Raw genomic sequence first — 27,026 nt, 5'->3', positions numbered from 1 at the left:
ACTATTCGTTTCGGGTTCTCAAAATGTTGAGAGCGTGAGCGGTTAACACGTGTGAGACCACGAGCGGTGTGCGAGCTGAGTGCTTCGCTATCGGAAGTGCCCATCACTGTTATAAAACAGGTGTAGACGTTGTGGATTTAAGTCGCGAGCCATACATCGTAATAACACATGAAAGAAATCTTATTCTGCCATTTTTCCAAACATGTTTCTGTGAAATTCAAACGATTCCGCGGCTCTTAAATCTACTTAAGTTATCTAATGAAAAATATTTAAAAGTGTTTTATTATTTATTTATACTTATAGTTTTAATATTATCTCTTTACGAAGCTTTTAGAGGTTTCAACGGAAGTTCGGTATGCTTTGTCTAGTTAACCTGACGAAACATCTTCTTAGGGCCACCGAGTTATTCCATCGGCGAGTGACAATTGGAATCAACCAGTCTGAATCAGGATAACGGTGTATGTCAGAATGACTCCGGTTATCTAAGAATCGATAAAATTCAAAATTACACGGATTGCATGAGCCACTATCAATCGTTTTGCTATGAAGATCCTTTTAATGAGGAATCCCAAGAAATCCGGTGATATCGAAATTCAGAAATTATATTATTGGACTAATATACTAAATACTTTCATTTCATGGAAAAGCGGTTAAATTTTTCACCAAAGAATCTTAAATCAGTTGGTCTATATGGTTAATTTTTCAAAGGTCTCTGGATCATTTCATATTATTTATCGCGAGCAAGCAAGCACGGACACGCATGCGAGAAAGTGAAAATGATTTGGGGTATTCTATAGCCTTGTAATAGACTTCTCTGTGCTCTGTCACTTAACTTATATATTCACCAGGCCACGCAAATTGACCTTCTATCAAAAGTAAATAAAAAATACCATACCATTTCCTTAAACTTATATCTTGAAGCTACATTGTCGTTTATTAAGCCCGTACCAGAAATAAATAACGTTTACTCGTATAGAAGTAGCCTTATCATGCAGTTTCACTAACTAGTCAATACATGATCTTCTCAGACGTTTTTTGGTACAGGCTTTATCTCTCTATTTCCCCAATTGTTTTCACAAGTTAATGGTACGACAATGAAACTTACAGTTGGTAAAAGCGATTTCTTCAAAACGAAAAATCCGTCAGCGGTGAATAAGAACGAGCCCGATTTTTCCATGGACAACAGCAGATTCATCTACGAAGAAAACTACATTGATCTTGAAATACAAGTAAATTTATCAACAAAAAAAAGTAAATTCATCTACCAAGAAAAAAAATTACCAACCAATAAAAGTAAATTCGTCGACAAATAAAAAGTAAATTTATCAACAAAGAAAAGTAAATTCGTCGACAAATAAAAAGTAAATTTATCAACAAAGAAAAGTAAATTCGTCGACAAATAAAAAGTAAATTTATCAACAAAGAAAAGTAAATTCGTCTGCAAAGTAATGTGAATTCATCAACAAATAAATGTTAATTCATCTAGAAAGAAAAGTAGATTAATCTAAAAAAAATAATCTACAAAGAAAAGTAAATTCCTTTACAAAAACAGATTCATCTACAAAGAAAAGTAAGTTCCTCTACAAAAAAACGATTCATCTACAAAGAAAATTAAATTCCTCTACAAAAACAGATTCATCTACAAAGAAAAGTAAGTTCCTCTACAAAAAACATATTCATCTACAAAGAAAATTAAATTCCTCTACAAAAACAGCTTCATCTACAAAGAAAAGTAAATTCCTCTACAAAAAAAAACAGATTAATCTACAAAGAAAAGTAAATTCATTGACAAATAATAGTAAATTCGTTAGTAAAAAGGTTAGAAAGAAGCAGACAAACTCGAAGTACGCCCAGAAAGAAGTAGGGCAAATGATATTTTATCATATTCTGAGGTTCATTTAACACTTAGATATTACCTGATGTTGGACGTCAGGATTACAGGGGATGTCTTGTTTCAGTGAAGCCACTTCTTGGAAACAATTTCGAACCTGAAACACATCACTGGTATTTTAATCCCATAACTTAAGTGAAAAATTTAACTCAATGCGTCGCAAAAGTTGCAGCCCGGCTGAAATTTTGCGTTCACCTTGATTTAGTCTTATTGCTAAAACCAATAAAATCCAGTTAAAATCTGACGTCAGCGATATGATCTTTTGCTCGTTTGTTAAAGCGTCGTTAGTTATATATTACAAAAAGCAACATAAGACACACTTAAAGTAGAATATTAGTCGTTGGGTTAATCAGTCTTTTAATGATTTAGTGGTTTATTATTTTATTATTATTGAACTGAAAAATTACACTAGCTAACCACTTTTTAAAACTTAACCATACAATTAATTTCCAATCAGAGAAACATGAAAATATATAGTCAGAAACTTAGGAACTAAGACTAAATCAGGGTAATCAAGATTAAAAAATCTAATCTAGATTTAATCAATCTGATGTGTTTGTTCATGTTAAATAAACACTCTCTATTGAAGCTATAAGATTTATTTCCATGATGATGATGATTTTTACATATGAAGTTTTAAGTAAGAGTACCGAACATGTCGGCAGCCGGTAGACCACTGTTTAGGTGGTCATAAAACTAGAGCTCCCTCAGCTTCCCCACCCAGTGGCGCCCCCTGGCTATTATAGTTCATAACATCACCTCTTTTTTAAATAGACTGATTATAGTGTATTTTAACTACATTAACGATTAAACATTTCAGTTCATAAATTAAGTCTTTTAATTGATTTACGTCTTCGACTGGTACGTGTGGTCTGTGTCTACTCGACTGAGGCTCTTTGTCGAAATCTTGTCTAATAAGTATCCTTGATCGGGCTCCTTCTGATGATGTGGCTACACTAGGAATAGAGATGCTTGTGGTAGGCTGTTGCTCTGGTCTCGAGTCTTGTCATGGTAATAAGATAGGATTGCGACTCGGTGATAGACTTGGTGATGATTTGCTACTCCAGCTTGGAGATTCATTGTCAGGACTCAGGATTGGTGGTTGCTGATGACTCTGGATCGGTGGTTGTTGATGACTCTGGATCGGTGGTTGTTGATGACTCTGGATCAGTGGTTGTAATACTGATCTGTACCCTGCATCTGGATTTTGATTCATTTTACTGGCTCCAGTTGTTGATGTCTCAGACACGGTTGGTTTTAATAACTTCTCACTCCTTAGTCTCAATTGGTTCTGATGTTTTCTAATAATACCTCTCCCAATATCAATCCCATATATCATATTTCCGATAGATTTTTTACAGTTCCCTCTATCCAATTTTCTCCCTTACCATAGTTTTTTACAAAGACTTTTTGATTAGGATGAAACTTATAGGTAACATCACTAATTTTTACTAATGGTTTTATCGCTATTATTATTTACTTCTAGCATTTCAATTATAGGTTTATCGATGTTGATATTCTCATTACCTCTCTCCTCTTTAAAGTTTGTTGGATGGACCATGTCAAGTTTGGTGCGGATTTCTCTTCCAAACATGATTTCCGATGGAGATTTACCACTAATTTGCGGAGTGTGGCGATAGTTTATGAGAAATCTTGCTAGTCTTACGTCTAGAGATCCATTTGAGAATTTTTTTAAACCTTCGTCAATGACATCAATGGCAGAGTTAGAAATACCATCTATTTTTTTTTATAATGTCTTCACGGTACGCACCACCCTTTCAGCCTGACCATTTGAAGCAGGGTGATACGGTGCAATGGTAAAATTCTTGAAGCCGTTATTCTGCGTGAAGATTTGGAACTCGTTACTTGTGAAACAAGTGGCATTATCACTCACCAGGGTCTTCATAATTCCATAACGTGCCAAATTTTTTCGTAAGAATGTGATGACTACGGCTGAACTGGTTGTTGAAGTGACTCCGATTTCCATCCATTTCGAGGTAGAGTCCACTAATATTAATAAATATTTCCCATTTACCGGTCCGGCAAAGTCTATATGGACACGAGTCCACGGTTGGATCTCCTCGGGCCACTTCAAGTATTCAGCCTTTGGCGTGGTTGCATTTTGCTGACAACTTGAACGTGCTCTAATTCTGTCCTCAATGTTGGTGTTCAATTCTGGCCACCAAACTTTGCTCCTGGCTAATCGCTTTGTTTGCACCATTCCCTGATGTTAAAATGATTTATACCTTTCTTATATCTAATTTCATAGCTGTGCGCTCCTAATGTTAACCATTCTTATTTGCAATATACATCAATAGTTTACCTTCAGCTGTCGACCATTCTTTCCCCAGTCTCTTTGCAGATGACACAAAACTTATCAAAATTCTTAGTACAAACACATCTAACGCCGAGTTACAACAGGATCTCTCTAAAGTTGAATCTTGGCAAAAAATTCCGGTTTATCCTTCAACACCTCAAAATCCGATGTGTCTTGAAAAAGACTGTTTGTAATAGCTTAGTAGTCTTGAAAAAGGAAATGCGCGACTTTTGACGGGTTGCGTTATCCTTTTGTGGGGTGCTGTGTTTGTTGCTTATCGGTGTAACACAGTGTGTTGTAGCTTCTCAATGACACCACGGCAAACAGGTGTCAGGTGCACCTTTCTGCCTAGCATGTAGTATTTCAGTCGATTCAAAAGATCAAGTTTTTAAGGGAAAAATCTGGAAACGCGGTCATTCATTCTAACCCTCTTGAAATTGGCAAAGAAACCTGCTTTCTAAATAAGCATTTTTAGAAGGCCCAAATGTAAAAATCTTACGAACTGAAAGTTTATTTCGATTTTGGAGGCCAAATCATAGGCACCTTTTTAAAAATTTGGAGGCCCCCAAGTAGGCCTACACTTTTTCAACGTAGGCACGTGCCTACTTGTACCTATTGCTGGCGGGGAGCCTACCATTCTTCCGAACCAGTTTCTCAAAATCGGCATCGAGGAAATCATCTAACATTTTAAGATTTTTCAAATCGTCAACAATTTCAATTAACTTGGCGTGTCTTTTTCGATTGTGCCACAAGTAAATCGTCAAAATTACTTTATAAATGTAATCGGAATAGCTGTAGTACCCAGTCAAGTTGAACGTGATACTGGGTTTTTTCTAAACTCTTCCGGTATAACGATTTGTTGATCGAAAGCTTCGTAATCCAATAGGAATTTGGAGTATAACTGCAAACGGCGAACCCAATAGCAAAAGAGACGCAAAACAGTAGAGATCCTTTGTGCATGGTTTCGACGCTTCTAACGGTTTTCTGTTGCCATAAGGTAAACCGATGAAGTAGTTTGACAGTACATAGAATTTAAAGCTTTCACAACAAGAGTCTTCTTTGCAATTTGTCGCTTTTTTCATATCGATTTTGATCTTTGGTTTCAAATAGTTCAAAATTTAAAATTTTCTTTAAACATCAAAGGTATCGACTGGGTACATATGCCCGCTTAGCGCTTAAATAGACGTTATGGTAATTTTTAGTGGAGTAGAACCGGAATTCGATTCCTTTTTGGAGATTCTTGGAAATTAATAACACCAAAGCGACTTTGTAACGTGCAATGAAAAAATTCATCGCTAAAATTTCATTGAAGTCTTAACTTTGTATTTTTAAGATTAAACTTAACGACGTTTTGCTATTTTGGGTGTGTCAATACAATAATATAAGTCGATGAAAACATTGTTTGATTATGGAAAAATCGGAAAACTGTTCAATATTTACTCATAAATATTGCAACAAATAAAAATCATTTCCGGTCTTTAATAACCTTCCATAGAAATCAATAACCGAATTTATTTCATTGAAAGTATTGTTAAGCGATGGGCCATAGATTACCCTTTTCATGTAGTATATAGTGGACGATACGAAGATTGAACAACACGTTAACTTAAAATTTTCCCAGTCGTTTCGAAAAGTAGTAACAACAACGCGAATAGAAAGCGTGGCGAAACTAGCGACTGCGCGATCAATATAAAAATATAAACCCGTAAAATATGGATAAATTGGTACAGCGTTAGAATCATTGAGGTTTCTTACATGTTGAAAACCACTTTCAGTGATTATAATCAAACCTCTCGCGCAGACAGATCAGGGTGATGGCACTTTTAGAAGGTTTAAACAAGATGTCACGGACATTTAAGTACACACAATCCCCTAGATGTATTAACTTTATTTTAAAGGAAAAGTTCAGGTTGGGTATGATTTGGATTTATTGGAAAGATCATGTTTAAATAAACTCAAAAATATCAGTCTTAAAATTGTATCTTATTTTTATGACGATAAATTAATTTTTAAACGAGCCAAATTTACCCGCCAAGCGATCTGCCATTTTGTTTCGCGGTGACGTTTAATTTAATCACGCGCTGTTCGCGCTATAACAGCACTCTGTTCCCGGTCTGCCGAGGAAAGGCGAAAGAAAATGGCAGCTGGCCTGGCGGGTAAATTTCGCTCGTTTAAAAATTAATTTATCGTCATTAACAAAAGATACAATTTTACGACTGATATTTTTGAGTATATTTAAACATGATCTTTCAAATAGACCCAAGTTTTACCCAACCTGGACTTTTCCTTTAAATATTAAAATTTAATTTGAACAAATTTCCAATCACCTTGTATGTTCACTTAACAAACCCAAGAGGAATTTTATCGAAAAAGAATTTTTCAAGTTACCTGGTTTTGGAAATAAAGAAGCGAAACGCGAACACTTTATTTTAAATAAATTTTTAGACAAATCGAATTTTTCGAGTTACCTGGTTTTGGAAAAAAGAAGCGAAACGCGAACACTTTTATTAAAATTAATTTTTAGACAAACCGAAATGTTCGAGTTACCTGGTTTTGGAAATATGCTAGCGAAACGCGAACGAATTTTTTTGGAGTTAGATGGCGCCTGTATCAATTGGTACTTAATTCAAATATCACAATAGTGTGTTCGTGTGTTGTGGGGTTCCGCCGTTTGGCCAGAAATCTCACTTAAAATTCAAATTTTTAATGCAACCGAAAACGTAGTTCACAAATAACAACGAAAAATATAATTTTCCCTGTCTCTCCAATAAACATACTTAAATAACTTATAGCTATAATATAAATTACGTTACTTATGATTACACTTAATTTGACTATTTTTAACGAAATACTATTTCGCAAATGATCATACTTCATAACGTTACTCAATTTATATATTCGGGGGTTCGTATACGCTGTCCAAAAAACCTTACTTCTAATAAAAATTAATTTACGCCATTCCAAATCTAGGTTAAATTTAGCCCCAGCCATTCAAAAATATAACTTTCATGAAAATTGGACTTAATTTAAGGAACCTTATGTAGAGTTTTACACGAAAGTAGGGGTCCCGTAAGATACCCCCCAAAATTTACTTAAAATTAATATTTACTGATATAACCGAAGATATAAATAAAAATGGTCCTGACCTAACCAAAAATATATTTTTAAACTTTATCAGACTTAATTTTGAATAAAATAGATAATGCATAAAGCGAAAAGAGGAAAAACACTAAATTCGGCAAACGCCCACTTCTGGGGCTCGGATTGAAAAAAAAATATGGGGACACCCAGGCCGGTAAATGTAGCGTCGAACTAGATATCATTGATATTTATAAACCTAACTGGTAAAGAGTTCTGCACGACACGGCGGCATCGGCTGACACTGTACGTGAAACCAATACGCGCCAATCCCTTGGATTGTGTCTCAAAACGAGTGCTCCATAATAAGTTAGACCCCCCCCCCCCCCCGCCCGCGTAGGTAAAAGAGGGGTTTTTTTGTTGTCAACAGCGTCCTCTATTGCAGATAAATAGAAGCTCGTAAAACTAAGTAAAAATGGTGGGATAGATTATTTATAGAAGTAATTTAAAAAATATTTACTTTTATAACTTAGAAAAAATAAATATATATTTTCAGTAAATATTTATTTTAAATTATGGCTATCGTTACTAAATGTAATTCACCTTAAATTTAATAACCATGAACTGATAATCAAAATACGATAATTACTGTTCCGTATTACGAACGAATTACTGATACTCAACATCAACACCCCAGACTTTTTTATAATTTTGGACCTATTTTCTCTTTTAATTAATTTGAATTTCTGTTGTGTCAAATATGAAATTAAAGTACGCTAAGTTATGTCAAATTAAATACTCCAGCCGAGCTAACCTAATTTTCGTTCTTCTTCGATATCTTCTTTTGTGATTTTTCAGATGACAAAGCCAATATGAAAACTAAATTATTTTAGGGCTAAATATTTTTTCAAATGACAGTCTTGAATTTTTTCATTATACATTAATTAGACTCGAAATTTTGTCAAATTGGTAGACTTTGCTCAGTTCACAGACGCGGAAATTTGTCAAAAAAAAAACAAATTTAGAAATGTTTCAAATTATCAGACAGAAAATTTGGTCTAGTAATCGGGCTCGAAAGGTTGCCCAAAACTATTTAGTGAAAAAAGCGAATTGGTCAGATTATCATCAAGATGGTTAGCATGGGGGAAAAGGAGACGATAGCGTTAGGTGAAAGTTATTTTGCACTAATGGTAGCTATTCCGTCAACATCTTGGTCTTACCTCATTGTAAAATCCTTCAACCGAAACACAGTAGGCAATCAAGGTGACGATTTCCTTAATGCAACCATTAATAGACTGCACGTACATAAAGATCTTCACTTTCCCCTCTATGAACGCTGGAAAGTCTTTGGTCAACGAGTAGATAGTGCAACAAAAGATGGCCACGTTGACGGTGAAATCCAGCAGGACAAGTTTTCCCAGTTTCTTGTTCAAGTTCGACAAGTTCCACTGCAGTTTCGACAATTGGATTCTCCAATAAAGCAAATTTTTGGGTAATTGATAGTCCGACTCCTCGTACAACGCAACTTGCGATATCGAATGCGATATCTGGTGACATCGCGGTTGTCGAAGAGTCCGCGCGATATTGGCCCTCATGACCTCTACCAAATGTTGGTAGCAAATTACGAAATACAAATACAACAGGAATGGCGCGCATCTGATCAAGTTCGAATACGCTTCCATGAAAATGCAGGAAGATAATTGAAATATCACGAAAATAGGGTTACTTCCTTTGAAAGCTACTTCAAAAGGCATCATGAGCAAAGAGCAGACGGCGTTGTAGACGGACCAAGCCAATATGACTACGAGCAGTAGCAATCCGAGTCTCATTTTAGTCGCCACGGTATTTTTTGTACGTAATTTCTCCAAACGTCTATGTAGCGTAATGATGTCGTTCACATCCGATTGGAAGTTTTTTCGGGTCCACCAAATCCATCCGGGGACTACGACCTGGTAGATCCCGTTGAAGAAAAAGTACACGCAGGTGCTGAAGATGTACAAAGTTGAAAATTTGCGAACTTCTAACGAGATATCGGAGATTCTGGTTAGGAATTCTTCCATGATTTGAGCAACTAGCGAAAAGTAACCGTAAATGGCTGCCCCAAATTAAACTACCGTTGAGATCCGAATGAACCAGAGAGTACAGATTTTATTATTATGAGCGTACGGTATTCCAATCAAATATTGAAAGAAACCGAACACTTTGAAAAGTCGAAAGTACGAACTGGTAATGTTTTCCATACAATTTCCTTGAACTTGGCGATATTAAACTAATAATTTATAAACTTGAAGCTAAAGTTCTTAGCTACCGTGATTTAATTTCCTCGTTCGTAGAGGCAGTTTATATTGGCTCGGAAATGGAGGTATTTTGAACAGCCAAATAATTTTTCCTGGCCTTGTTGGTACAATGAACTATTTATTAATTTCCAGTATTTTCCTTGGACTAAAGAGTAATATGAACTGCGAAGTAGACCGATTGTTATGCAAATAAAATTCTTTATTTCTGTTAAGGTTCCGAAGGGAATTGTTCTTAGTGTTTTATTTCATATCACTTTTTGAGGTGTTTTCGTTTTATGTCAGTAAATATGATAAAATTAAGGCGTTATTCCTAAGCTCTCCATTGTTTATTTTAAAAGGTTAAAACTTTCATTTTAGTCTGTTCATTGTTTCTATTTGAATAATTTACCTAAAATCGATTCGATTCCGGTCAATTATTTATTTCAATCTAGTGTTGAAGAAAATGAAACTGGCTGGAAGCTGGAGTCAGCTCAGTCCATGGTACATTTATTGCATTGAACGTTGATTACCTATATTTTGGTCTGTAATAAGTAGCATTCTAAATTACCATAATTAAGCTATATAACATTGGGTTTCAAAATTTAAAATAGGTCAGAAGTGTATGACATATTTCTTAGGAGAGAAGAATTCCACCTTTCTATGCTAATCAATCAGTGCCGGCCTGAGGCAAGTTTTAAAATGGAGTGAGATCCGATCATGGCGCCCCCCATCGCTTGCCCCTAATAGAATTTTTTTCCTTCATTTTTCTTTAGCACTGAGGCATCCCCTGACACTTGGCGGCTGGAGCGGCCGCTCCGTTCGCCCTATGGTAGGGCCGGCTCTGCTTCTCATGTTATTCGTTTGCAGTGGCGTCGCTAGGGGGGGCGTGATTTGGGGGTGACACCCGACCGTGAAAACACAAACTATAGAGACTAGTAAGTAGCCCACCATGATATCCGCTCCGAGTGTCACCCATGCTAGCTACGCCACTGTTCGTTTGTTACATTTAACTTCGCGTGTATTTGGGCAGAAACAAATTTTGAGGCTATATACGGTTACTAGTAAAATATTCCCCAAAGTGACAAACTAACTTATGGTAGGACTTTTCTCGATCTTTTTCCCTTTTTCGAAACCACTGACGCATTAAGATATCTCTTAAGGTTTAACTACCCTTTCCAAGTTGTATTTTAATATCCATCCACAAACTCGCGTACTCAGACATTTGCCACTTTTCGTACTCAATAATTAATTTAATAGAATCCTCCCGACTGAATGCCCCCCCCCCCCCCCTCTAAGCGAACGTTGCTGACAGAACCTTGACAACTGCTATGGCATTAAGTTCATTAGCAGAAGCACAAACTCTATATTTGACTTTGATGGGGACGTTATGGAAACATCAATTATCAAATACTCTTCAATCAGTCATCGAGATATGGTTTCTCTAAAGACCATTACACAATGGACTCGTAACGATTCTGAATAAATACAGCTGGTACAACAACAATCTAGCAATAGTAAGACAAAGTAGTAGCTTGTCATATTTAGTAGCAGTGAGAAAAGATGATAAAAATTAAAAAATCTTGAATGATCTAAGTGGGGCACTTCACAAGTTTTATAAACGTAATATCCTGGAAATCTACAATATATGGTTGAAATGATTTGCAGTCACTTGCACTTATTCTCTCAAACAAAAAAAAACATATTTTGGGGTAAATTGAACGTTTTGGTTCATTTTTACAAAGGTTATTTTGATACGAGGCTCCAAAACTTAGAGGTTACAATAAACACACCCTTAGAAATTCCCTCTGTCAGTTATATACCTTCTATTGTTGGATATAAGAGGATAAAATTATATATTACATTTTATATAGTTTAATCCTATCCTTTTATTTAATTGTTTTAGCAAAAAAGTGGATTTCAAAACATCGGAGGGAGCCAGTATTTTGAAATCGGATTTTTGGTGAAAAATTAAATACTTATATCAAATGCAATATACAATAAAATGAAGGGTTCCAAAATCAAACTGCACCTGTGGTCCTAAATGAAGGCCCTTGAAAACTCGAAAAATTGTATCTTGGGTGGTTGTCCAAACTTCGTCTTTGTAGGTTTTCCATAGCGCCACCCATACGCATTTCAAGCGCCTATAGAAACATAGGATTAAAAATATCTCAACAACGATTTTCTGACATCATAAGCTATTTAAATAATTTAATTAAGTAAATTAGGTTCATGTTCATTTATTATGAAATTTTGCGAAAATACAAGAGCTTGCGTTGTATGTATCAACAAACGATTATAATATATATCTCAAACCAGAAGCATCCATTTACTAATTTTAACCTAAGCAGGCTCCCGGCACTTTTCAATGGTCGCCAATTTCCCGATCCAAACTTCCCTAAGTACACCGTATTATGGCTCAACTTTATGGCATGATGTGTAAAAATTACACTGCATAGCATAGGAATAATTTCATACATAAAAATCATTTATTACCAACTTAGCAATGTAACATATGATTATTTCACTTCGAACTATATTTTGTACCAAATGGTCTTTTGAAACATCAGCAAAGGCCTACAGACAAAAATTAGCAGCATAAGAAGATGGTTACCTTTCTCGTAATAGATTTATTATATACTTCTGGTATTGCGAATACATTTAAAATTATGAGTAAACTTTTCGTTTCTTGAGAAATTCTCCTATTCGCTTCAAACCTGTCATGGATTTGGACAAATGTTGTTAATTGACACCAATATTAATGTACTAATAATTAACTGATTAAATGGTTAGTTTTTCATTTAAAGCTTAATGAACTGACCCTCTTGAAGTTCGAGCAGCGGTCTGGTGAAAAGGACGCGAAACCAGCCTTTTTCTTCGCTTTTAAATCCGCTGGATGGCGCTATGTACAATTGGCACTCGTCGACGATCGCTTGAAACAGCTCCCTTTCTGATTCACCAGTTGCAGATTTGCAATACTGAAATAATCATCAAAACTGTTACCAGAAATTCAAGAACTAAGAAGACTTCTTGAACACTAAAACTTTTTAGTATGCCTGATTATCAAATCTAGTTCAAACATTGACAATAATGGACGATAGCATTAATTCAAATTTCAATCCAGCTTACTTTGGTGAAGTCGACCCAAATGAAGAAGGCTGCATCCGAATGAATGTAATTGAGATCCATGGCGGTCAGTTGCGAGGAGACCAACTCGTAGCCTTTAAGTAGCCTCGACGCTGACTCCTGAAAGAAGCTGTCACACCAAGTCAGATCCTCCAGCAGCTTGCAAGTGGAGATGGCGATGGGATAGGCGATGGCTTGGCACGGAGCTATGGCGGTCCATCCATTTCTAATACCCTTGTTGTTGGTGTGAACGAAGCCCACTCGAAACTTAGTTAAGCTGAAATCCTGAAGAAAAATTGCGTATTTAAAACTAATATTGTAGCTCTTATTTTAGCTTAAGACACAGTGGCGGCTTAAGAAGGCTGGGTCCCCGGGGCGGCGGCAGTGTTTTGTGACACCCCCCATGACCGTGCAGAAGTTTTCACGGGTCCGTCTTCTTCAAATTTAATTGTTCTGATTTGCACCCCCCCCCCCCTCGAGCTTCTCCGATGGCACCCCCTGCTGCCTGGTACCCGGGGCAGACCGCCCCCCCCCCTTAGGCCGCCACTGTTAAGACATTTAGTATCTAAAACAGTTACAGGGTTTTTATGCAGGCTGGCAGTAAAGTAGGAAACGTGAAGATCAATGGATAAAATTACTAAAAATCATTATTGTTAATAAACAAAAATTTAGTACGCAGGTTGCAGTGCCAATGATTTACAAAATAGAAGCAAGGCGCGCCCTAGCAAGATGGAAAAAAAGAGGCAGGGTTCGCCCTGTAAAAATGAAATAGGAAATAAACCAAGGCGGGGCCCCGCCTTTGAAAAAAGCACCGGGGTGGCGCCCTGGCCCGACTACAACAATGATTGAATGATAGCTCGATAGTTTAGTATTTTAAAAAAATTGGGTGCTCAAAGCTAGTTAGACAGAAATGTCTAAATTTAACGAATCGAAGGCTAGCCTTTTCCAGGGCTGTATTCACTCTTAAGCAAAATAAGCACTTGCTTAGAACATCAAGGGAAGGAGGCACCATTGAAATGTCCCATTGCCAGATTTGCTACGGACCATATGATGCAAAACTACAAATAGAGTTGCCTTGGGGGCCTGTGGAGCGTAAGGATACCCGAAATATAAGGGACCCAAAAAGATTTCGCGGAAAATATCTCTCAAGTTCAGACAGTAGCGTAGCCAGGATTTTGTTTCGGAGGGGGGCACACCATTGAAAAAAAAGTAAAAAAATAAAAATATTTGTACGTACGACCATACGTTTCGGGGGGGCATGTGCCCCCTGTGCCCCCCCCCTGGCTACGCCACTGAGTTCAGATATACATGAAGGCACAAATTTTTAAGTGTTTATGGCCTCTGAAGGTTATATTCGTCTCGGTCTTTTATCCATTGCCACTGCGAAATTTGGTCTTTGTTCGAGCTAATATACGACTGCGTGTTCGATAACAATGTTAGACGAGTAACTGAGTTCGGTTAGCTTTTTTTATTTTTTTCATGGTCATATTGTAGTGATATCAGTTCTAGATATTTTCATAGTTTGGCCTACCGCCTCTAGGTGGCGCGCGCATCGGAATAAAACAGTTAGGCAGTTGTAAGATGGCGTCCGTAATAAACTCACGTTGTTGTTAACCTCTCGTTGTTGATTAAACCAAATATCATTACATGGTGCCAGAATTTACGATTAACTCTTCGCCTTCAACGTATTCTAATCTAACTAAAATTTGAAAGAGAATGGAGGGTCTACGACAACCGGACGAACTACAATTCACCGGCAACGCCAATCAAGCATGGCAGGTTTTTATACAGCGGTTCGAAATTTTTGAAGAAGCTACGTCTCCAAGCACCGCAAGATCTGACAGTAAGAAAATAGCCTTATTGCTAACTGTAGCAGGTCAGTCTGCGATAGATGTTTATAACACTTTTGTTTTCGATGCTCAAACCCCTAAAACGTATGCGAATGTCGTTCTCAAGTTCGAGGCCCATTGTACGCCTAAAAAGAATGAAAGCTATGAGCGTTGGGTTTTCCGAAATTTAACAAAGTCAGAAAACGAGTCTGTTGATGAATTTTTGGTGACCTTGAGGAAAAAAGTGAAGTCATGTAATTTTGGAGTTATAGAGGAATCGATGATTAGAGATCAAATAATAGCAGGAGTGCCATCTCATATGCGTGCTAAATTATTGGCAGAAGACAATTTAACTCTTGATAGAACATTGAACCTTTGCCGGGCTGCTGAAAATTTGGCGCTTCAAGTTAAGACTTGGTCAGAGCAGCGCGTAGCCAAGTCAGTTGCGGGTGACTCATCCGAAGCACATGTTGATTTCGTCCGAAACAAGCAGTCGCGTAAGAAGCGAAATAGAAAGAAACCGTTTACGTCTTCACAGACGGTAAATAATAAAGGGCCTACGACGCAGCATAGTAAAGACGGCGTAATCACAAGTTGCAATAGATGTTCGAATACGCACAAGCGAAACGAATGCCCTGCTTATGGTAAAAAATGCCATAAATGCGACGGTATGAACCATTTTGCCAAAGTATGCCGAAGTAAAAAGGCTGTAAGCGAAGTTAAAACCAGATCGACAGACAGCGAATCCGACTTCATAATAGATACAGTTCAATGTCGCAAAGAAATAAGTTGCGAGGATTGGTATGTTCCGATCAAATTTAATAAACAGATAATTCAGTTCAAGGTCGATACTGGAGCTCAAGTGAATTGTTTACCCAAGGATATTTACGATTCCTTTAGGCCTAAGCCAAGAGTAATTGGACGAAAATTAAAGCTGAGGGCTTACGGAGGGTTCATGATAAATTCCTACGGAGAGTTTCTGTTACATATCATGGTAGATTCCAAAAATGTGGCTACGTCAATTGTAATTGTCGATAAAGGCGAAACACCAATTCTTTCATTACAAACTTGCGAAGCTTTGGGTATAGTCGCTAGAAAAGCTTTGGAGATAGAAACTACTTTTGATGATACCAATAAGTGTCTAACACACGTGAACGAAGTCTCGAGAGACAGTGACACCTTACGGAAGGAAGTTACCGAGAAATATCCCTCCGTATTTAAGGGAATCGGATGTTTGCAAACTACGTGTCATATCACGTTAAAGGCAGACGCCGTTCCAGTTATTGTACCCGCTAGGAGAGTACCGTACGCCTTACGGGGCAAACTGCGAGAAGAATTAGATCGCCTTGAAGAAAGTGGAATTATTCGACGAATTGACGAACCGACCGACTGGGTTAGCCCTTTGGTAATACTCGAAAAGAAAAATAAAAGATTACGTTTATGTCTTGATCCTCAAATTTTAAATCAAAACATATGCCGAGAACATCATCAAATACCGACTAAGGAAGATATCCAGTCTGAACTAGCTGGAGCGAAATACTTTTCTAAGCTGGATGCCGCCTCCGGATTCTACCAAATTCCCTTGGATGCGGAGAGTCAACCTTTAACTACATTCAATACTCCGTTTGGAAGGTATTGTTTTCTGGTGTTACCGTTTGGAATCTCAATTGCGCCAGAGATTTTCTTCAAAGCTTACAGTCAAATATTTGATACTGCGGAAGGCGCAAGGCCGCTGCACGACGATGTTTTAGTATGGGGAAAGACCATTGCAGAACACGATACAAGATTGCACGAAGCTTTAAGACGATTAGACGACGCAAACGCTACTCTAAATCCCGATAAATGTGAATTTCGTCAAAAGTCAATAACGTACATGGGAGAAGTTATCAGTAGTGAAGGGATTCGACCTGATCCGCTAAAAGTGGAAGCTATAGTGAAAATGCCGAAGCCACAGAATAGGGCTGACGTGCAACGAGCTCTTGGAACTGTGAACTTTGTAGGAAAGTATATACCACGCCTATCGGCAAACACAGTTAATCTCAGAAATTACTTGAAGAAAGACGTTGATCCTCAGTGGCAACCTGAACACGACAAAGAGTGGGAGTATATAAAAAATGTATTGATCAGCGAACCAGTGTTACAGTTCTACGACCCATTGAGAAACACGAAAGTTTCCACGGATTCGTCGGGACACGGTCTCGGGTCTGTTCTTTTACAAGAATACTCTGGTGAGTGGAAGCCAATAGCATACGCGTCCAGGTCGTTGACAGAGTGTGAAAAGAGGTATGCTCAAATAGAAAAGGAGAGCTTAGGATTGGTATTTGGGTGCCAACGTTTCCACAACTATATTTATGGCAAGGACATTATACTGGAAACCGACCATAAGCCACTTCTCGCAATGACGAAACGGGTACTAGCCGAAGTTCCTCCAAGACTGCAACGTTTATTTCTTAAGCTCATGAAATACCGGTTTAAGTTGCAGTTCACTCCTGGTAAAGACTTAGTAATAGCGGATGCGTTATCAAGAGCAAGTTTACCAGTTAAGCCAGGTGAAGGTGACGTAAACGACGAAGTTCAAATTCATATTAACACGGTGGTTCAAGCGTTGCCAATAAGTGGTGAAATGTTACGACGTCTTCGAGAGGAAACTGAGAAAGATACCGTGTTAAATAAAATTAAAAATCATTTGAGAAATGGATGGGACACTTCAGACGCTACTATTTCCGCATACGCAGCAGTTCGATCGGAATTAACTGAATTTGACGGATTGATTCTCAAAGGCTCTAGGATCGTTGTACCAGTCAGCCTTAGAAGCCGGATTCTCGATGTCATACACGATGGACATATGGGTATCGAAAAGTGTAGGAGAAGAGCTCGACAGGCAGTTTATTGGCCCAACATAAATTCGGACATCGATTGCCGAAGCAAGAGTTGTAGCACATGCAATAAATTTCAGTACTCGCAAAAATACGAACCACTCATTATGCGTGATACGCCGAATCGTCCTTGGGACAGAGTCGCGACAGATTTGTTTCAGCTTAATGGAAAAAACTACATTGTAGTCATAGACGCTTTTTCCAGCTACCTTGAAGTAGAAGCTCTTAAAACAATTACGGCAAATGTAGTAATAAAAAGTCTCAAACGAGTATTCGCCCGCCATGGAATTCCAATGGAATTACTGTCCGACAATGTACCCTTCGATTCATCTGAATTCCGTAAGTTTGCAATCGACTATGGATTCAAGAGTACACTTTCTAGTCCGCGATACGCGAGGTCAAACGGTTTAGCAGAGAAAGGAGTTCAAATAGCGAAACGACTTTTGAAGAAGGCTATAGACGCCAATGAGGATTTTGAACTTGGACTTCTTAGTTATCGGAACACTCCTTTGCATTGTGGGAAATCACCTTCGGAATTACTCATGGGACGAAATTGTAGAACAAGACTACCTTACGTCGTCAAAGCAAGCAATGTTACTTATCCGAAGAAGCAAAAGCAAACAACAAAGGGAAAAGAACTGTCGGAGCTCAAACCGGGTGAAGTGGTTCGAATTCACAGTCAAGGAGAGTGGACAAGGAAAGCGAAGGTGTTGAAGAAAGTCGCCATACGTTCGTATGTGGTTGAAACTACAGACGGAGCAATATTGCGTCGAAATAGACATCAACTGTTGAAAACGTCTGAGACTTTGCACACTGCTAAAAGAGTTATTTCGGGTTCCGTCCAGAGTGAAGCTACACAACGACGTGGCGTCCAAAGTCAGACATCTGAAACCATTCCAACACCGCAGATCTCCACACCGCAGATCTCCACACCGCAGATCTCCACACCGCAGATCTCCACACCGCAGATCTCCACACCGCAGATCTCCACACCGCAGATCTCCACACCGCAGATCTCCACACCTCAGATCTCCACACCCCGAGATCGTCAAGCACAAGTGCCAAACCGGTCAACTTCCGTTCCACAAAGAAAGTCGGAAAGAGTGAAACGCAAGCCACATAAACTTGATTTATAAGCTGAACATTATATTCGACGTCACGTTCAATTAAGTTTTATTTCATGTTTAGAAGTTAAAGTTAAACTTCAGTATAATCAAATTAAATTATGTTATTACATTTTAAATGCTTGGTAAAGAAACCATCTGAGAGGAAAGATGTAGTGATATCAGTTCTAGATATTTTCATAGTTTGGCCTACCGCCTCTAGGTGGCGCGCGCATCGGAATAAAACAGTTAGGCAGTTGTAAGATGGCGTCCGTAATAAACTCACGTTGTTGTTAACCTCTCGTTGTTGATTAAACCAAATATCATTACACATATTCACATTTGTCAGACGTCACCGCGTTTCAGGTATACGCGTTTGTTACGTTCGGCAACTTCTCGATCGTAAAATTACGGTGAATAACCTACTCTTTGAAGGGTCGGTTTCGGTTTTGTCATTCGATGCATCTACTTCTTTAGTTCATATTCAGATGACAAGGGAAAATGAACTATATAAACAAGATGTTAATTCATTTTTACTAACTTTGCTGATTCCATAGAGCATGTGTGTTCGGTCTGAATCTGGAATGTCTTTGAGACTTAAAACGCTTTTAAACTTGTCTTTGTTTCGGAAAATGCTATTGGCGTAAATTTCATCAATGACAATGTGTATTTTCACCCTGGAAAAATAAACCAACAGTGATAAACCAAATATTTACGGCTTAAAATTATAATTACTTCGCGCAAAAGTCCATAATGTCCCGAAGTAACGGTTCCTCGTAAATTTGTCCTATTGGATTTCCTGGATTTAGTAAAACCAGGCCACAAATTTTCTTTCCCTAAAAATGGTGGTCGCCATTACAATGATAATTGTATACTAAGATTTCCGCCACTGGGATGTACTAGATTCAGTAGAAGCGCCTAAACGTAGCCAAGGTTCCCAATTTAATTCACTTTTGGATTACGTCAGCTTGTTTCTTTTCCGGGGTCTATGAAAATCATGACTTGATATCTAGGAATAGTTTTTTGTAGGGGTGTGCAAATACCTTTTTTTGGAGACCAAATCAAATATCAAATATTTTTTTAAGATCATCAAATACCAAATCAAATATTTGAAAAGTCAAATAATTTGGTCAAATAGTATTTGGTTAAAAATATTTGATCAAATACCAAATAGTATTCAAATATCAAATACTAGATCAAATATCAAATAATTTGGTTTTCAAATAGTGTCAAATAGTTGTCTACAACCAGTTTCAATTTAAATAAGTAAAATAACTTAACCTCCATTTCATTTATATTTAACAATAAGTCAATTACTCAATGAAACTATCTTAATTATCATTAATCAATTAATCATCAAACTATTCAGTTTAACTATTTATAATTATAGATATTAATATTACGATCCATGGTTTTAAAATTTAAGTAATAGAAATTAAAAAGACAGATACTTTATTACCAAGTCATAAAAAGGTAGCTTTCGGCCCAAATGTTAACAATACTAGCACTTACAATATTTACAATTACATCGCTGACAATAAAAAATAATATCATCCCTTTTTTATATATTTTTTTTATACAACCTATTTATAGTTTGTTAATTATAAAGTGATTCCATTGTAATATCCAATAACTAATTTTATAGGTTTAATTTACTCCAACCAAATATGTGAACCGTGCCTTTATCTAGATTTATAAGTATTAAGTGACAATTAAGTCTAATAGAAATGGAATTTTAAATTGTTTCTTACCATTAGTGTAAGTTGTTCAAGTCCTAATCTTGAACTTTTCTAATTAACTTAAGTCTCAAACTATTTAAATAAAAGCATTTATTAATGCCGGTTTAACATAAATAAATTTAAATAATAATAAATTTAACTAAAACAATAGACTAACTAGTAGTAAAGAACGAAGTTTCTTTTACACTGGTCCAGCTTATAATGCTTCTTGCTTTGTGTTTTAGTTTCGCTTTCATATTTCCATTGTTCAGCCAATGGCCAAAGCGCGCGAGCTTTAAAATTTTTGGCGGGAAAACCCAGACAACTTCTAGCGGTTAATTGATTATTTGACTAATATATCTAATTAAAAATACTAAAATTTTGTTCCATGGTCGAATATCTTAATGTAAAATGTAATAAAAGTTCTGCTACTGCATGGAGGTCAAATAAAAAATAAATAAATTTTATTTTATTTGACCTCCATGCAGTAGCAGAACTTTTATTAAATTTTACATTAATTTATCTAATATTTGAAATTAACAAATTCTATTTGAAGACACCAAATTATTTGATTTTGGAACTATTTGACCAAATACCAAACTATTTGATATTATCAAATACTTTTTATAGCTATTTTCAAATATCAAATTATTTGGTCAAGAAATAAAATATTTGACAAATAGTTTTAAACACTATTTGATTTGGAAACCGGTTATTTGATTTGGTATTTGGTCCAAATAATTTGGTAGTACCAAATATTTTGCACACCCCTAGTTTTTTGTGCTGTTTTGATTAATTTAGTTTAACTTAGGGTAAGTTTAAGGCTAGGTTTCGGTTACGGTTCGATTAGGTTAAGGCTAAGGGTAAGTAAAAAATTATTTACTAAGGTATTTTAGTAGAAAAATTACTTTGGGCTGCTGTCGATTTTTGGCCAATGAAATCTGGGAACCGTTGCTACGTTTAGTCACACTTGGGCAAGCGGGCGTCTTAAGCAGACGGCGCGTTTTTCGACATCTCTGAACTGTTTCGTCGTCTGCTTAAAAGACCGATAGCACGGTACCACTCCTAGGGTATAAAATTTAAGTTTACACTTATTCCACATCCGTGTAATTAACGTCTTTACAAACCTTTCGACCAGCGCTTTCGTAGGAATTTTTTACGTGTTCCAGTGTTAATTTAAAATTATTCTGTAAAAATTAAACCACAAAATAAGCCTTTGCTCTTAAAAGTTTCTTTCTTCAGGAAACTATACACTTGGAATGTGAAAGGATCCATTGGCACAATTCTGAAAATGCATCTGGAGAAACGGGCGAGCTAATACTACGTTGGATATAAGATAATAATCAAGGCCACAATAGTCTTACTTATAGCGTTTTCCATTTGATTGCTCGAGATTCGCTATGAATCTGTCTCTGACGTCATAGATCTGGCCCCAATCGACTAGAGTTAAAAAGCAAATGGAACATTCCATGAACATATTCCCGCGATTTGTTGTTTTTCGTCTGCTTGTAATTTGAATTTTCGCGTCTTGGTCTGCCATTTTGCCAAAAATCTACAAGGAACACGCGAAAATTTGCTCCGATCTCGATCTCGATGTGTTGATCTGTCGAAATCGGCAGATCGGTTTTAGGCGATCTCAGAGCACCCGAGAGCGGGAAATGGAACACGCGAAACTTGATCGGAGCAGATCCGAGCAAGCAAATGGAACATAAAATGTTGATCAGAGCGATCTAGAGTGCTCGAGAGCAGTCAAATGGAAAACGCTATTAGACATTCCAAGCGTATACATATACAGTGTTCTGTTTGTACACTAGTCAATTAAAAAATAACAGATAATTTTAAAATGTTGTACTTGGCTTGTAAGCGGTATTGGCCACATTTCTAGTAATGAACGGTTTTTCAATATTGTTTCGATCATGGGATACTGCGGCGTAACGCACATGACGACATCTACAGGGATAAATAGGGATGAATCGAGTTTTCTTCAGCTTGTTGTATTTGCTTAATTCTAACGCGTACCGCCAGGATCACCAATAAAGTGGGCCAACACGTCCAAACAAGAGAGAGCTCCAGAACCGAAACGTATCTGGAAAGAGTAGTATTTGAAACTATAAGTAATTTTCGCCAAGTACCATAATTATGGAAGTGGTTAAAATTTAGTATGATAATTAATGAAGTGGTTAAAATTTAGTATGATGATTAATGAAGTGGTCAAAATTTAGTATGATAATTAATGAAGTGGTTAAAATTTAGAATGATAATTAATGAAGTGGTTAAAATTTAGAATAATAAATAATGAAGTGGTTAAAATTTAGATTATAATTAATGAAGTGGTTAAAATTTAGATTATAATTAATGAAGAGGTTAAAATTTAGTTTATAATTAATGAAGTGGTTAAAATTTAGATTATAATTAATGAAGTGGTTAAAATTTAGATTATTATTAATGAAATGGTTAAAATTTAGATTATAATTAATGAGGTGGTTAAAATTTAGATTATAATTAATGAAGTGGTTAAAATTTAGATTATAATTAATGAAGTGGTTAAAATTTAGTATGATAATTAATGAAGTGGTTAAAATTTAGAATGATAATTAATTAAGTGATTAAAATATAGTATTATAAATTATGAAGTCGTTATAGGCTAGTACGATAGTAGTCGTTGTCTTTAAATGATAATACCGTAGTTGATGAGTTCTTTGGAGGGTAATACGAAAGTTATAGCAATTGTTAAAACTTTAATACGAAAATTATAAAAGTAGCTAATGTGTTAAAATTTAATACTATATAGTTATCGATGTATTAAAAGGGTAACACGGTTAGTTATCGAAGTAAAAGAATTAGCTCACACAATCAGGATCAACATCTTCAGCGTCGAAGAACTTCACTAAGTAATTGGCAGCAGCTTTTCTAAGTCTGATAACACGGAACATTAGGAAAAAATGGAACTAAAAACCAAAACGTTCAACAAGTGGTAGGGATAATTACCGGGGAATGCCCTCCTCTTGAAAATAATCGTACATATTGTATTTTTCCACCGAATTTTCCGACAAGGCGGATTTGAAAACATCATCTTGCAACAACTATCGAAAACGCAAGAATACTATTATTCTTAATTGAATAAGGAAGTAAACTACGAAAAAATAATTTAAATAAACACTTTTAAAATCCATTCTTTAAAATGTGTCCTAATTAATAAACAGTGTATTGTAATATGAAGAATGTATTTATTTACACTTAGGGAGAATGACTATGCGGAGACGATGTTTAGAGTTGCTCCGAATTTGCTCGAGCTCGAAAAGGAAGCTCATTCCCCTTAAACAGGCCCGGACTGGCCATAGGGCAGATCGGGCAAATTCCCGATGGGCCGGTCTGGGCAAATTCTTGGTGGGCCGATCTGGGCCGTCTAGCCAGCGTCTAGTAGGGGCCGGCGTCTCTACAATGCCCGAGCCGATTTTAGGTGCCAGTCCGAGCCTGCCCTTAAACAAAATCAAACCAGCTCATTATCTCACTGGTTCCTTTCCCCAACTCGTGTCGATTCGGTCAATGATTCTTCCAAGTATAAACAAATATATTCTTCGTAATAAACAACCGAGTTGCCCTTTATGTGAGCTTTACATTGTAATTGATTGTGAAGTTCTTCACTATTGCATGGTGATTCAATTGAAAAATCATTTGAGGAAATCCAACTTTGAAGTTTTTAATTGCAGGAATTTTACCTGAATATTTCAATTTAAATATTATTAAGATTTAAATGAAATGATAAACAAGTTCGTGGTTTTAAAAAATCAGTAAAAAAATTGATAATAAGATAGAGTTTTTAAATAATACAATTTTACGCCAGAAAATTTAAAATAAAGATTTACGATAAAAGTAGAATATTTTTTAAATTCAGGTAACGAAAAACTATTTAAGCCAGCGTAATGATTTTATCAAAGACTTACTAAGAAATATTATTTTCTTTCCGAACCACTGCGTAAATTATCTTACGATATTTCAATTTCGATACCCCACCGTGATGAATTCGAATTTGTACTGATTTGGGATCATCCAAAATGTTTAGAGAATTCCATTTAACGAGTAATCGAATTTCAAAATTGCGTTTTGTTCGAAAACTGGACTTAGATTGTTTAAGGAACAAGAGAAAATCCGATAAAATTTAGGGTTATCTGGCTGCTAAAAGTGAGTATCCGATACCAAAACGCAACGCAGATAACACACAAGGCCCGCAAAGTTCCTAATCTATAAATCCATAGAGTAAATTACTTGTTTGACTTGCCATTATCCTTTATTAATTTTAAATATTTCAGTTTGAATAAGGTAGATAATTAATAATAAATAAAGAAAAATCTGGTGTAACCATTTTCGTAACATCTATAAGGCCTCTTACTATGAAATTTTATCCACTTTAGCTATCAGTAGTTATTTCAATATTAAGGTTGATAAAATTAGCGAATAAGTAGATAAGCCCATTATTAAAAGGGATAATAAAGCTAAATCCTAAACAAATTTAAATAAATTTAAAAACTTACTAATAGCTCGTACCGATAGGTCTTCGAGCAAACAAAAAACGCGAAACTCGGACCAAATAGATCTTCGAGTGAAAAATTAAATGAAATTAAAATAAATAGCCAGAAATTCCAACGGTAGACCGGTTTCGTCCTATTTGGGACTCTTCAGTACCGTGCGGGAAATCTTGCTTGCGACTATAGGTGGTTTTTTTCGCTTGTCCGGGGACAAAAGTGTAAACTTTTTACCCTAAGACGTTTTATTCGCCTGTTCTCGGGGTAAGATTTACCCTGTCCCGAATTTTGTTCGCTTGTTCCAGAGCTCTAAGGTTACACTTTTTACTCCTCCTCGAAAGGAGGTGTAGAGGGAGTAATCTAGCTTGGTCGTCTGCTTAAATTTCGTTTCACGAAAACATGACGAGAAACTTTTTATAAATAACCTTTAACCTTTGACTACTTCCTTCTTACTCCAACTCATTTTTTTCGTCAAGACAGAATTGAAGTAAAATGACGTCATATGGCTACACTTTTTAACCTGCTCAAAAAACCCAGAACAGGCGGAAAAAACCACCTTATAACACCGAATAGAGAAACTAAGCCTAAATATTAAAAAGTTCAAAACGAGTTGCATAGCAACGGAAAGCCGAATAGGGGGAGAGTGGTGGAGAATAGTATTTACGCAATGTTAAGTTAAAAGGAACATCCTATGGACTGCATTGTAAAGGTTGATAAAATTAGCGAATAAGTAGATAAGCCCATTATTAAAAGGGAATATCCCTTTTAATAATGGACTTATCTACTTATACTAAGGTGTTAAGAGAAACCTGTCGCTTCGGATATATGAAACATAATTGCGCGTTTCGTTTTGACATTTTATTAAATCTAAACCGAGATAAGCCTTTGTCTTTTCAGCAAAAGAAAATATTTCGTAAAAAATATTTTAAAATTTACAGAAACTTTTAAAACGTTTAAAATCATTTTCAAATAATATTATTACATGTTTCTACAATATTGTTGATAATATTAAATTAATCTTAAAAGAGCTTCCCTGCTAAAACAACGCCTGAAAACTGAACTGAACTGAACTATAGAGAAAAGTCAAATCGGTTGCGTTCTGCTTCAAGTTCTACCACATTTTCTACAATTTTGGACAAAACAAAATAGTAACTTGCCTTTTCGGAGATTAAATCTCGAGTCAATCCATTTACAGCCGTTCCCATGTTAATAAAACCCTAAAAAGTAAGCGAAAATATCCAAGATATATCAAAGATGATAAAGAAATAACTTTAAATAAAATATTATATTATATTACCTTGGGATTATTTTCCTTTTCGTACGGATTTTTAAGACTTTCCAAAATGTAATTAATTGATAGATCATCTTCGGCGATACTTTGGCATCTTGAAGAGAGTACTGACGCCATTACATGAATGTTCCAATTAATTCCAGTGTATGAGGAAAACGACCTTGCTACACGACGGGCAAAAGAAAATCGAGGTTGAATACGGTAAAACAACCATCAGTTTCTGTCTACTGTAACTGCTGTCGTACGCGTTTCTGAAACCTATCTCGCGAAAGATAGGAATGTCAAAAGTAATCTTTGATAAAATTCATACCATTTGTTCTCTATACTGAATGTTCTAAAAGTGCTAAGGACCAAGTATACTCTCAAGTATTTGGCCAAAGGAGTAAGCGAAGGAAAGTAATATAAGAGCTATAAGTATGACAATAATGTAAAGGTTTTTTTACAACATTTCTTCCCATTGACGTCAAAAAATAGTGAAATAGCGCTATCTGGCGGCCCTATATGTTGGGAGTACTATCTTCAGTACTTTCTACGCTCATTCAACCAGTAATTAATTAAACTAGGTGGTTTACCGAAATATTCAATAAACTAAAAATTACATGCAGTCATTTACTTAACGTTAATGAGTTATTGCCTAGTACCTTAGAATTAAGTATGGAACAATTAGAAAACTCAGCGGAATATTTCGTAGGAAATTAATGTATAGTTGATCTGAGAGGGATTCTGACCCCACCAATTAAAAATTAAATTACACGGAATTAAGAAAGGAGTTTAGAAATAAACACTTTCAATTTGACTAGAATTTAAAAAAATACACTTCTTTTAAACATCTCTTATCACGTTCGTATGATTTTCATAGGTGACCTGTTATTACATTGTAGAATGTAATTACTATTAAATTACTCAGAAATGAGAATGGAGTTTAAAATTAAACGCTTTAAATTTAACTAGAATTTTAAGTTATTTGTCATAGGAAAAGATAATATTGTTTCAAACTTTTC

General features: G+C 36.1%; 2 protein-coding genes across 4 annotated transcripts; one reads left to right on the top strand and one right to left on the bottom strand.

Moving 5' to 3' along the window:
- Positions 1-11,840: 11,840 nt before the first annotated feature.
- LOC149921080 (putative inactive 1-aminocyclopropane-1-carboxylate synthase-like protein 2) lies at positions 11,841-26,295 on the bottom strand. Of its 3 annotated transcripts, XM_090163130.1 has the most exons (13): positions 26,032-26,295; positions 25,892-25,951; positions 23,200-23,294; positions 23,061-23,127; positions 22,231-22,297; positions 22,064-22,161; positions 21,339-21,398; positions 19,229-19,329; positions 19,035-19,170; positions 12,689-12,970; positions 12,381-12,537; positions 12,201-12,276; positions 11,841-12,136 (listed from the first exon to the last, which is right to left on the bottom strand). In XM_090163130.1, the coding sequence occupies exons 1-12, from the start codon at positions 26,140-26,142 to the stop codon at positions 12,227-12,229; spliced, it is 1,284 nt and encodes a 427-aa protein (XP_090019256.1). In that variant the 5' UTR covers positions 26,143-26,295; the 3' UTR covers positions 11,841-12,136; positions 12,201-12,226. The 3 variants fall into 3 exon arrangements, with proteins under 3 accessions (XP_090019256.1, XP_090019255.1, XP_090019257.1); XM_090163129.1 differs by lacking the exon at positions 11,841-12,136 and having other exon boundaries at positions 12,152-12,276; XM_090163131.1 differs by lacking the exon at positions 11,841-12,136 and having other exon boundaries at positions 12,152-12,276; positions 19,035-19,128.
- On the top strand, positions 14,402-18,526 carry LOC149921081 (uncharacterized). The gene is made up of 2 exons (XM_090162720.1): positions 14,402-15,907; positions 16,997-18,526. Exons 1-2 carry the CDS (start codon positions 14,402-14,404, stop codon positions 18,524-18,526), a joined length of 3,036 nt encoding a protein of 1,011 aa, XP_090018846.1.
- Positions 26,296-27,026: the final 731 nt, after the last annotated feature.

The sequence above is a fragment of the Leiobunum rupestre genome, chromosome 11 (assembly GCF_980474605.1).
Source record: "Leiobunum rupestre chromosome 11, qqLeiRupe1.1.hap1, whole genome shotgun sequence".
In the NCBI taxonomy this organism is placed as follows: Eukaryota; Metazoa; Arthropoda; class Arachnida; order Opiliones; family Sclerosomatidae; genus Leiobunum; species Leiobunum rupestre.
This window is presented reverse-complemented; position numbering and strand designations above follow the sequence as displayed.